At 41.0% G+C, this 13753-nt stretch overlaps 1 protein-coding gene across 4 annotated transcripts in view; it reads right to left on the reverse strand.

The window, feature by feature from the left end:
• Positions 1–13753, reverse strand: part of LOC123999440 (ras-related protein Rab-27B-like) — a 109288-nt gene that overhangs the window by 33627 nt on the left and 61908 nt on the right. For all 4 annotated transcript variants that reach the window (XM_046305252.1, XM_046305251.1, XM_046305253.1 and 1 more), the window contains 2 exons: positions 2066–2167; positions 96–165 (listed from right to left, as the gene is read on the reverse strand). In XM_046305252.1, coding sequence (XP_046161208.1) covers positions 96–165; positions 2066–2167 — 172 coding nt within the window. The remainder of the gene's footprint in view (positions 1–95; positions 166–2065; positions 2168–13753) is intronic.

The raw sequence follows: 13753 nt of genomic DNA on the forward strand, positions 1-13753 counted from the left end.
CACCCTTTTGTGTGTGCGTGCGTGCGTGCGTGCGTGCGTGCGTGCGTGTGTGTGTGTGTGTGTGTGTGTGTGTGTGTGTGCGTAACGTTACTCACCACTCTCTTTTCCCTGAAGTCTATTCCCACTGTGGTGATGAACTTGGGGTTGAACTTGTTGTCCGTGTATCTATAGATGAAAGTGGTATTAATATAATACTAATCTAATGAAACATATAATAACTGGTTGTCTGTGGACCTGTAAGATACGATAAGATAGTACTTTATTAATCCCCTGTGAGTCTTTCTGGGTAGTATCTAAGAGCGATTACAGCTGTGAGTCTTTCTGGGTAAGTCTCTAAGAGCGATTACAGCTGTGAGTCTTTCTGGGTAAGTCTCTAAGAGCGATTACAGCTGTGAGTCTTTCTGGGTAAGTCTCTAAGAGTGATTACAGCTGTGAGTCTTTCTGGGTAAGTCTCTAAGAGCGATTACAGCTGTGGGTCTTTCTGGGTAAGTCTCTAAGAGCGATTACAGCTGTGAGTCTTTCTGGGTAAGTCTCTAAGAGTGATTACAGCTGTGAGTCTTTCTGGGTAAGTCTCTAGGGGGTCTTCTGGGTAAGTCTCTAGGGGTTCTTCTGGGTAAGTCTCTAGGGGGTCTTCTGGGTAAGTCTCTAGGGGGTCTTCTGGGTAAGTCTCTAGGAGGTCTTCTGGGTAAGTCTCCAGGGGGTCTCCGGGTCACGGCAGGCTGCGACAGAGCCTGGACTATATTCAATGTCTGTTTTTACTCATCTACCAACAGGTGCTCTTCTTCACGAGGTAATGGAAAACCTCCCTGGTCTTTGTGGTTAAATCTGTATTTGAAAGAGAGCCTGGACTCAAATCAGGATCTCTAGTGGAACAGCTAAGACTGCGATGCAGAGCCGTAGACCACTGCACCACTCGGGAAGGACCCATCTTTTCATTTTTTCAATTAATTTGTCATTTTCTAAAAACATAATTCCATTTTGACATTATGGGGTATTGTGTGTAGGCCAGTGACACAACATCTTAATATAATACATTTTAAATTCAGGCTGTAACACAACAACATGGGGAAAAAGTCAAGCTCTTTAAATACTTTCTGAATGCAGTGTAATAAATAAATATACAATATAACTATTATAGTATAATAAATAATAAATATATAACTATTATAGTGTAATAAAAATATATAACTATTATAGTATAATAAATATATAATATAACTATTATAGTATAATAAATATATAACTATTATAGTGTAATAAAAATATAACTATTATAGTGTAATAAATATATAACTATTATAGTGTAATAAATATATAACTATTATAGTATAATAAATATATAACTATTATAGTGTATTAAATATATAATATAACTATTATAGTATAATAAATATATAATATAACTATTATAGTATAATAAATATAAAACTAAATATATAAAATATAACTATTATAGTATAATAAATAATAACTAAATAATAAATAAAACTATTATAGTATAATAAAATAAACTATTATATAAAATATAACTATTATAGTAATAAATATATAACTAATAGTATAATAAAATATAACTATTATAGTATAATAAATAATAAATATATAACTATTATAGTATAATAAATATATACTATTATAGTGTAATAAAATATAACTATTATAGTATAATAAATATATAACTATTATAGTGTAATAAATATATAATATAACTATTATAGTGTAATAATAAATATAATATAACTATTATAGTATAATAAATATATAACTATTATAGTAATATATAAATATAACTATTATAGTATAATAAATATATAACTATTATAGTGTAATAAATATATAATATAACTATTATAGTATAATAAATATATAATATAACTATTATAGTATAATAAATATATAACTATTATAGTAGAATAAATATATAATATAACTATTATAGTATAATAAATATATAACTATTATAGTATAATAAATATATAACTATTATAGTATAATAAATATATAATATAACTATTATAGTATAATAAATATATAACTATTATAGTGTAACTAGTTGTGTGTGTACCTGTATAGAAAGGTAGTCTTCCCTACTCCAGAGTCCCCCAGAGCCAGGAGCTTGATCAGGTAATCATAGTCCCCATCAGTCATAGTGTTGACTGCGCTGAACCTGGAGTAAACAAAAAAAAAAAACATCAATTAGTCATTTGAAGAGCCTTTTGTATGACTTGACTGGGAATTGAACCCACAACCTTCCAATATCTGGACAGACACTTTAACCACAAGGCCACTGAGTGACTGCCAATTCATTCCAACGCCTCAAAGACAAACATTCACTTACAGGTTGAAAAAAAAAAAAAAAGTAAACTGGCCTGGTATCAGTAAAGGTTTGTCAAACAGACAGAAGCGAAACATAAATAGTCTCGAAAAGGCCCAAAGCGAAATAAAAGCCATGCCTCATAATAACCAAAAAGCCAATGAAATCTAAGAGACGAGAGGACCAAACTAGACAAACCTGCTCCAGTCAGAGAAAAACAGTAACCGAACTAATGCAATGTAGTCATCTCATTTCCTGTTAACAGTTTGACCTCGGGTCTAGTTCATTTCTCACGTTGGAACATAAAAACATCCACAACTACCATGTCACGAGAGGCAGAGTTCAGCCTAAAACTAAATCACATGTGGCTCCTTACGGAACACGCCCGCCACCACGTGATTGGTTATTTATAGGAGACAATTAGCATTCCTGTTATACAGTATGTGTGAACAGTCATTATTGCTGTAGGCTATGTGAGGAAACCGAAGCAGCGATATGAAAGAAAAGAGCTGTCTGATGTCAGGCCGGACGAGACATTCCTTCAGACTTCCAACACTTAAAAGGTTTAATGCAGCTATTGTTTTTATCTCAATAACAAATCATTTCTGGGTAACAATTAAGTACCGTACTGTGATTATTTTAAATCACAATTTATATTTAAAAAAATAGCTTGTTAAGCAAAGAATTTCTCAAGGAATCATTTTTCTAGGACCGTGGGAGTGGTCTGAGTGGGAAAACTGAAATCTAGCTGTTATTGGCAGAGAGGTTTGGAACTCTCTTTCTCATTGGTCCATTAACTCATTTGACCTGCCTGGTGATGTCACCAGACAGGTCAAAACTCCATCCAAACCAAAACAGGCTGAAACTTCTGGCTGTCTTTTCAAACAGCTCTTACACCAACAGGGCATTATCCCTGTTCCCAAGAAAGCAAAGGTAACTGAGCTAAATGACTATCGCCCCGTAGCACTCACTTCTGTCATCCTGAAGTGCTTTGAGAGGCTAGTTAAGGATCATATAACCTCTATTCTACCTTACCTGACAACCTAGCCCCACTTCAATTCGCTTACCGCTTCAATATGTCCTCGGTTGATGCAATCGCAGTCACACTGCCCTAACCCATCTGGACAAGAGGAATACCTATGTGAGAATGCTGTTCATTGACTACAGCTCAACATTCAACACCATAGTACCCTCCAAGCTCATCACTAAGCTTGAGACCTTGAGTCTCAACCCCGCCCTGTGCAACTGGGTCCTGGAATTCCTGACGGGCCGCCCCCAGGTGGTGAAGGTAGGAAACAACCCTCCACTCCGCTGATCCTCAACACTGGGACCCCACAAGGGTGCGTGCTCAGCCCCCTCCTGTAATCCCTGTTCACCCACGACTGTGTGGCCATGCACGCCTCCAACTGAATCATCAAGTTTGCGGACGACACAACAGTGGTGGGCTTGATTACCAACAACGGCAAGACAGCCTACAGGGAGGAGGTGAGGGCTCTGGGAGTGTGATGACAGGAAAACAACCTCTCACTCGACGTCAACAAAACAAAAGAGATGATGGTGGACTTCAGGAAACAGCAGAGGGAGCACCACCGATCCACATCGACAGGACACCAGTGGAGAAGGTGGACAGTTTTAAGTTCCTCGGCGTACACATCACTGACAAACTGAAATGGTCCACAGACAGTGTGGTGAAGAAGGTACAACAGCGCCTCTTCAACCTCAGGAGGCGGAACAAATTTGGCTTGTCACAAACTTTCATAGATGCACAATTGAGAGCATCCTGTCGGGCTGTATCACCACCCGGTACGGCAATTGCATCACCCACAACCGCAGGGCTCTCCAGAGGGTGGTGCGGTCTGCACAACGCATCACCGGGGGCAAACTACTAGAAGGCGAGGTCAGTAAAGGTGCATCAAAGCTGGGACCGAGAGACTGAAAAACAGCTTCTATCTCTATGCCATCAGACTGTTAAACAGCCACCACTAACACGGAGAGGCTGCTGCCTACATACAGACTTGAAATCATTGCCCACTTTAATAAATGGAACACTAGTCACTTTAATAATGTTTACATATCTTGCATCTCTCATCTCAGTATATACTGTATTCTATACTATATCTCAGTCTATGCCGCTCTGACATTGCCCATCCATATATTCATATATTATTAATTCCATTCCTTTATTTCTATTTGTGTGCATTAGGTAGTTGTTGTGAAGTTGTCAGATATTGCTGTTACTCCAACCTTATAGCGTGGAAATATGTATAAAACACAAGAAAGCATGTTTTTGATTGCACTGGGTCTTTAAATGATGTGCCGGATCTCTGGTCTAGTGGCCGATCTCTGGGTAGTCACATACTTGTGAGGTTCAAGCCCGATCTCAGGGTAGTCACATATCAACAGGTTCAAGCCCGATCTCAGGGTAGTCACATATCAACAGGTTCAAGCCCGATCTCAGGGTAGTCACATACTTGTGAGGTTCAAGACCTGTCTCTGGGTAGTCACATATCAACAGGTTCAAGCCCGATCTCAGGGTAGTCACATATCAACAGGTTCAAGCCCGATCTCAGGGTAGTCACATATCAACAGGTTCAAGCCCGATCTCTGGGTAGTCACATATCAACAGGTTCAAGCCCGATCTCTGGGTAGTCACACACTTGTGAGGTTCAAGAGCCCTGTCTCTGGGTAGTCACATACTTGTTAGCTTCAAGCCCTGCCTCTGGGTAGTCACACACTTGTGAAGTTCAATCCCTGCATCTGGCATTCTTGTCTATCACTCTACTAATTATCTCTCTCTCCATTCCACGCTGTTCTTTCAAAGTAAATCATTAAATATGAAAGGAGAGCAGAATTCTGATGCTGAAGGAAGAAAAAAATGACAAAACACTATTTTTATGGCAGGGGTCAGAGGTTCGACTGTGGCCTTCTGGGAAAGGGCCTGGGAGCACCACTCACTGGGAGCATAGAGCGGGCGTATTATGGGGAGGCTAACCGATGTGGCACATGATCTGTTTCTTACATCCTCTCCTCCCCATGATGCATCAGAAGCTCCTCTGGCTAGATGGGAAAGCAGAGACACTGGTCTTGACTGTACACTCTGCCTGACCTGCCCCTGTTCTAGAACCAGACTGTCCCTGTTCTAGAACCAGACTGTCCCTGTTCTAGAACCAGACTGTCCCTGTTCTAGAACCAGACTGTCCCTGTTCTAGAACCAGACTGTCCCTGTTCTAGAACCAGACTGCCCCTGTTCTAGAACCAGACTGCCCCTGTTCTAGAACCAGACTGCCCCTGTTCTAGAACCAGACTGTCCCTGTTCTAGAACCAGACTGCCCCTGTTCTAGAACCAGACTGCCCCTGTTCTAGAACCAGACTGCCCCTGTTCTAGAACCAGACTGCCCCTGTTCTAGAACCAGACTGCCCCTGTTCTAGAACCAGCTTGCCCCTGTTCTAGAACCAGACTGCCCCTGTTCTAGAACCAGACTGTCCCTGTTCTAGAACCAGACTGTCCCTGTTCTAGAACCAGACTGTCCCTGTTCTAGAACCAGACTGTCCCTGTTCTAGAACCAGACTGCCCCTGTTCTAGAACCAGACTGCCCCTGTTCTAGAACCAGACTGCCCCTGTTCTAGAACCAGCCTGCCCCTGTTCTAGAACCAGCCTGCCCCTGTTCTAGAACCAGCCTGCCCTACACAACATCTACATAACATCCAGATTGTCCATCCTAGCATTCCATTTAAAATGCATTCCCCAACACATTGCTTTAATTCCAAGAGGTATGCTAGTGTGGATATTGGAACAGAGGCCCAGTTTTCCTAGCAGCTCTCAAATTGATGTTGTTAACCAGCCCTGGAGACGGGAAGGAGGAGGATCCATTGTCAAAGGATGAGCTGTCCTGAAGATGTGATTAGTGGCTGATGAATGGAGCCCACTGTACCCCGGGGGACCCATCTGTAGTCAGCAGTAGTAGAGATCAGGTGAGTGCAGTCACTAAGGCTTCCTCCTTCACAAACACATCTACGTTCTCCCTTTCTGTTCCCCAAAATAACCCAATGAGCCTGTGGGATTACAATGTTTCACTGCATGAAACCTGTACAAGTGTGAGGTGGGAAATGAAAATGTGGTTTTTAATATCCAACTCCCCCTGAGAGTAGGGTCACAGACAGGGATCAGTCATTATCCCAATGAGACACCCTCAGAGAGTAGGGTCACAGACAGGGATCAGACATTATCCCACTGAGACACCATCAGAGAGTAGGGTCACAGACAGAGATCAGTCATTATCCCAATGAGACACCCTCAGAGAGTAGAGTCACAGACAGATCTCAGTCATTATCCCAATGAGACACCCTCAGAGAGTAGAGTCACAGACAGATCTCAGTCATTATCCCAATGAGACACCCTCAGAGAGTAGGGTCACAGACAGATCTCAGTCATTATCCCAATGAGACACCCTCAGAGAGTAGGGTCACAGACAGGGGATCAGTCATTATCCCAATGAGATACCCTCAGAGAGTAGAGTCACAGACAGGGATCAGACATTATCCCAATGAGACACCCTCAGAGAGTAGGGTCACAGACAGGGATCAGACATTATTGAAGGCTACCTTGGAGCTACACGATTCGAACTAGCAACCTTTAGGCTACTGGCACAATGCTCTAACCGCTAGGTGCCACCCCAGTATTTTCCACCAACCGCTAACTTGGGCTTTGATTAGAGTTTAGGATTTAAGGTTAATTGAACATCCACAAGATCTCTATTTGCGACTATCCAAATGAAGTGATACAGTTTTCTATTCTGGAGGAGTTTCTAAATAGATTATATTGAGTAGGAGTTTCTATATAGATTATATTGAGTAGGAGTTTCTATATAGATTATATTGAGTAGGAGTTTCTATATAGATTATATTGAGTAGGAGTTTCTATATAGATTATATTGAGTAGGAGTTTCTATATAGATTATATTGAGTAGGAGTTTCTATATAGATTATATTGAGTAGGAGTTTCTATATAGATTATATTGAGTAGGAGTTTCTATATAGATTATATTGAGTAGGAGTTTCTATATAGATTATATTGAGTAGGAGTTTCTGTATAGATTGTATTGAGTAGGAGTTTCTATATAGATTATATTGAGTAGGAGTTTCTATATAGATTATATTGAGTAGGAGTTTCTATATAGATTATATTGAGTAGGAGTTTCTATATAGATTATATTGAGTAGGAGTTTCTATATAGATTATATTGAGTAGGAGTTTCTATATAGATTATATTGAGTAGGAGTTTCTATATAGATTATATTGAGTAGGAGTTTCTGTTTAGATTGTATTGAGTAGGAGTTTCTATATAGATTATATTGAGTAGGAGTTTCTATATAGATTATATTGAGTAGGAGTTTCTATATAGATTATATTGAGTAGGAGTTTCTATATAGATTATATTGAGTAGGAGTTTCTGTTTAGATTATATTGAGTAGGAGTTTCTGTTTAGATTATATTGAGTAGGAGTTTCTGTTTAGATTATATTGTTTATAGATGTGACCAAAACATTCTGCTCCAACAAGAGATGAAATAAGTGTTTGTTTTGAGAAGGATGAAGTTCACTATGTCCATTTCCCTTTCCATTCCAGGGGCCGTTTCTTGTGAATAGCTAGTTGAAAAGAACTTTGTTAAGAAGAGCAATATGAATCAGAACATAAGGCTGGCATCCAGTCCGTTATGGACGAAGACAGTCATGAAAAGTAAATAACAGTCATAACCGTGAAAAAATAAAATAAAATAAAAATGAGTGTGTAACGAACAACTGACTGAAGACCGGACGGACGGTCATTTGTGTGGTTGAGTCCATTTCGGGAACGTAAACATGGACTCTTAACAACAGGATGAAACTTTGTTGCCTAGGCCACGCCCCCCCCCCTCACACAATGCAGCTGTAACACAAATAGAATCAGAATGAATAGAGTGATTGTTATTTCCTGTCGTATAGTTACTTCCTGCCGTATTGTTACTTCCTGCCATATTGTTACTTCCTGCCGTATTGTTACTTCCTGCCGTATTGTTACTTCCTGTCGTATTGTTACTTCCTGCCATATTGTTACTTCCTGCCGTATTGTTACTTCCTGTCGTATTGTTACTTCCTGTCGTATTGTTACTTCCTGCCGTATTGTTACTTCCTGTCGTATTGTTTCCTCCATGTCGTATTGTTACTTCCTGTCTAGCGAGCTCTGGCCCAACTTTACTATTTTGTGATTTGTTTATATATCTATATATATATATAATTTTTGCATGAAATGTATCCGCTATCATTTTTCATGATCAACAAGGACTTTTGAACATGAGATTGACAGTTACTGACCTACGACCTCAATTGCGGCCTACTCATCTGCCCTGGGCTCTTTTGTATTTCTCCAACCCAATCTTCGGGCTACCCAAGAGGAAGCGCAGGCGGCAAAATAGTCAGGAGAGCGGGGTGTTCTGGTGAGACTCAGGCGAAAGAAAACCCGGCCACTACTTCCATCCATTCTACTGGCCAATGTAAAACGGATGACCTCAGATCGCGGATTTGCTGTGAACTGGACTCTCTGGTAACTGCAAAAATGCTCTGTTTTTCTGAAAAGTGTGTGTGACATCACTGAGAACTAAGCATGGTCCTCTCACGCCAGAACAAAGACACGGTCGTAAAGAAGGCCTCTTCTTCCTCTGAACTTTTACAGCTGCACCATCGAGAGCATCCTGACTTTGTATTCTAGGTGGCATGGTTACTGCGGTGACCCATGCTGGCTTTTGCTCGAATAGCTATTGATCGCTATCATAGGTGGCTGGCTCTAGCCTCTGTGAGAACAGGCCTGGGGTCGGTGTGTGTGTGTATTATGCGTGTGTATATGCGTGCATGTTTGAGTGTGTCAGAGTGTGTGTGTGTGTGTGTGTGTGTGTGTGTGTGTGTGTGTGTGTGTGTGTGTGTGTGTGTGTGTGTGTGTGTGCGTGCGTGCGTGTGTGTGTTTGTGTGTGTCGGTCAATACTGCTATCAGTCTATCTGGCCGTTAATACGGAATACAAAAACAGAAATGTCTCGCCCACACGCTCCATGCCAAATAAATATTTGTTCATAATGTCCTAAAAAAAACGTGTTTCATTGATCTAAATCAGGGATGGGTAACTTTGACGGGAGTTTGGGGGAGAGGCCACAAAAATCTGAACTCATCACGAGGGACTGCAGCGTCTCGCGGGTCTGAGTACCCACATCCATACCCCCGGGTATACAGTCAGAACCGGTACTAGCCTTTCAGGGGCCCTAGGTGGAATGTTGTTGCCACCCCCCCCCCATGATTAGACGTTTAGATTGCTGGCTAAACTCATTTACCAATCTGACATTTTGTTAGCTGACATGGTTAAAACCTCTTATGGAGGCGTCTCAACTGGTCAATTGCCAGGTGAAATGCAGAGCGCGAGATGAAAATAAAATGCTACAAAATTCAAACTTTCAATTAAATCACACATGTAAGATAGTCAATTAAAGCTACACTCGTTGTGAATCCAGCCAACATGTCAGATTTTGAAAATGCTTTTCGGCGAAAGCATAAGAAGCTATTATCTGATAGCCTGCACCCATCTGCACCAGCAGTAAACAAAGGAGCTAGCATAGCAGGCGCTACACAAAACGCTGAAATAAAATATCAAATATACATCTGAACAGTTAGTCCTCAGGGTTTTGCCTGCTACATAAGTTCTGTTATACTCACAGACATGATTCAAACAGTTTCAGAATCTTCAGAGTGTTTTCTATCCAACTGTATGCATAATATGCATATCTTATATTCTTGGCATGAGTAGCAGGAAGTTGAAATTGTGCACACTATTTATCCAAAAGTGAAAATTCTGCCCCCTAGCTTTAAGAGGTTTTAATTGAGTGACTGTCAGTGTCTGACATAAGAGAAACTGCTGATGAACCAAATGTTTAAATTGCACCTTGTGTCTTCTACTAGTCTACATTAAGTTGAGACTCCCGCCCCCACCGAGTAAAGAAAGAAATATATTTTAAAAATATATAAAAAAATATATTTTGGTTAATTATTTTAGATATAGTAATATGACTGCAATACATGGTGCTAAAAAGGGTTAATATAAAACAATTAATAATAATAAATCGATCCACACATATATTTAACTTGTTTCAAAACAACATGATATTGTTTATACAACATGCAGCAACCCTGCAGGGTGTCTGGGGTGTGTTTGTCAACACAAGCAGTGAAACTACTTTAGCAACTGGGGAAAAAACACTTGTCTATTATTAGGTTAAGAAATAATTACATCATTTGCATTAATGAATTACAACAAACTGCCCTTTCAGAAAAATAAGGTGAAACCGAGTCCCAAATTGCACCCTATTCCCTATATAGTGCACTACTTTAGACCAGAACCCTATGGAACCATGGTGTAAAGTAGTGCACTATATAGGGAATAGGGTTCTATAGGCCTCTGGTCTAAAGTAGTGCACTATATAGGGAATAGGGTTCTATAGGGCTCTGGTCTAAAGTAGTGCACTATATATAGGGAATAGGGTTCTATATATAGGGCTCTGGTCTAAAGTAGTGCACTATAATAGGGAATAGGGTTCCATAGGGTTCTGATCTAAAAGTAGTGCACTATATAGACAGAGAGAGAGAGAGAGAGAGAGAGAGAGAGAGAGAGAGAGAGAGAGAGAGAGAGAGAGAGAGAGAGAGAGAGAGAGAGGGAGAGAGAGAGAGAGAGAGAGAGAGAGAGAGAGAGAGAGAGAGAGAGAGAGAGAGAGAGAGAGAGAGAGAGAGAGAGAGAGAGAGAGAGAGAGAGAGAGAGAGAGAGAGAGAGGGAGAGAGAGAGAGAGAGAGAGAGAGAGAGAGAGAGAGAGAGAGAGAGAGAGAGAGAGAGAGAGAGACAGAGAGAGACAGAGAGAGACAGAGAGAGAGCATGAAGTGATGACATGTTTGTCACAAGTTTAAATTCACACGGTTCTGTTTTAGGACATGTTCAGAGGCTACAGTATTCCATGGTAGTCTACAGTATTTCATGGTAGTCTACAGTATTTCATGGTAGTCTACAGTATTTCATGGTAGTCTACAGTATTTCATGGTAGTCTATAGTATTTCATGGAAGGCTACAGTATTTCATGGTAGGCTGCAGTATTTCATGGTAGGCTACAGTATTCCATGGTAGACTACAGTATTTCATGGTAGGCTACAGTATGTCATGGTAGGCTACAGTATGTCATGGTAGACTACAGTATTTCATGGTAAACTACAGTATTTCATGGTAGGCTACAGTATTCCATGGTAGACTACAGTATTTCATGGTAGGTTACAGTATGTCATGGTAGACTACAGTATTTCATGGTAGGCTACAGTATTTCATGGTAGGCTACAGTATTCCATGGTAGGCTGCAGTATTTCATGGTAGGCTACAGTATTCCATGGTAGGCTACAGTATTTCATGGTAGACTACAGTATTCCATGGTAGACTACAGTATTTCATGGTAGTCTACAGTATTTCATGGTAGGCTACAGTATGTCATGGTAGGCTACAGTATGTCATGGTAGACTACAGTATTTCATGGTAAACTACAGTATTTCATGGTAGGCTACAGTATTCCATGGTAGACTACAGTATTTCATGGTAGGTTACAGTATTTCATGGTAGGTTACAGTATTTCATGGTAGGCTACAGTATTCCATGGTAGACTACAGTATTCCATGGTAGGCTACAGTATTTCATGGTAGTCTACAGTATTCCATGGTAGACTACAGTATTCCATAGTAGGCTACAGTATTTCATGGTAGTCCACAGTATTTCATGGTAGGCTACAGTATTTCATGGTAGACTACAGTATTCCATGGTAGACTACAGTATTTCATGGTAGGCAACAGTATTCAATGGTAGGCTTCAGTATTCCATGGTAGACTACAGTATTCCACGGTAGACTACAGTATTCCATGGTAGGCTTCAGTATTCCATGGTACCATTTGACACAGAGTGTATGTGTTGGCTCCGTGATCTGGTTAAATGAATATTATCCTAACACAAAGTTCCCGAAAGCAGGGAGGAACCCAAACAGCCACTACTTAAAGAAAAATATTTGTTTAACCAAGTACAGGACTGAATAGTTCCATTAAATACATGGAAAGTCAACAGAGCAACTGAGCAGTCACCCAGCCCAACAAGTGTTACAATGAAGAAATGACTACAGCAAACCACAGCCCAAATCTCACATTCTGTACCTCTCCTCCCAAACCACAGCCCAAATCTCACATTCTGAACCTCTCCTCCCAAACCACAGCCCAAATCTCACATTCTGAACCTCTCCTCCCAAACCACAGCCCAAATCTCACATTCTGAACCTCTCCTCCCAAACCACAGCCCAAATCTCACATTATGAACCTCTCCTCCCAAACCACAGCCCAAATCTCACATTCTGAACCTTCCTCCCAAACCACAGACCCAAATCTCATCATTCTGAATATTATCCTAACACCTCCCAAACCACAGGCCCAAATCAGCCACTATTCTGAAAAATATTTGTTTCCCAAACCACAGACTGAAAGTTCCATTCATGGAACCTCTCCTCCAGAGCAACTGAGCAGTCACCCAGACCAACAAGTGTTACAATGAAGAAATCCTCCCAAACCACAGCCCAAATCTCACATTCTGAACCTCTCCTCCCAAACCACAGCCCAAATCTCACATTCTGTACCTCTCCTCCCAAACCACAGCCCAAATCTCACATTCTGAACCTCTCCTCCCAAACCACAGCCCAAATCTCACATTCTGAACCTCTCCTCCCAAACCACAGCCCAAATCTCACATTCTGAACCTCTCCTCCCAAACCACAGCCCAAATCTCACATTCTGAACCTCTCCTCCCAAACCACAGCCCAAATCTCACATTCTGAACCTCTCCTCCCAAACCACAGCCCAAATCTCACATTCTGAACCTCTCCTCCCAAACCACAGCCCAAATCTCACATTCTGTACCTCTCCTCCCAAACCACAGCCCAAATCTCACATTCTGAACCTCTCCTCCCAAACCACAGCCCAAATCTCACATTCTGAACCTCTCCTCCCAAACCACAGCCCAAATCTCACATTCTGAACCTCTCCTCCCAAACCACAGCCCAAATCTCACATTCTGAACCTCTCCTCCCAAACCACAGCCCAAATCTCACATTCTGAACCTCTCCTCCCAAACCACAGCCCAAATCTCACATTCTGAACCTCTCCTCCCAAACCACAGCCCAAATCTCACATTCTGAACCTCTCCTCCCAAACCACAGCCCAAATCTCACATTCTGAACCTCTCCTCCCAAACCACAGCCCAAATCTCACATTCTGAACCTCTCCTCCCAAACCACAGCCCAAATCTCACATTCTGAACCTCTCCTCCCAAACCACAGCCCAAATCTCACATTCTGAACCT

The sequence above is a fragment of the Oncorhynchus gorbuscha genome, linkage group LG16 (genome assembly GCF_021184085.1).
Source record: "Oncorhynchus gorbuscha isolate QuinsamMale2020 ecotype Even-year linkage group LG16, OgorEven_v1.0, whole genome shotgun sequence".
Lineage (NCBI taxonomy): Eukaryota > Metazoa > Chordata > Actinopteri > Salmoniformes > Salmonidae > Oncorhynchus > Oncorhynchus gorbuscha.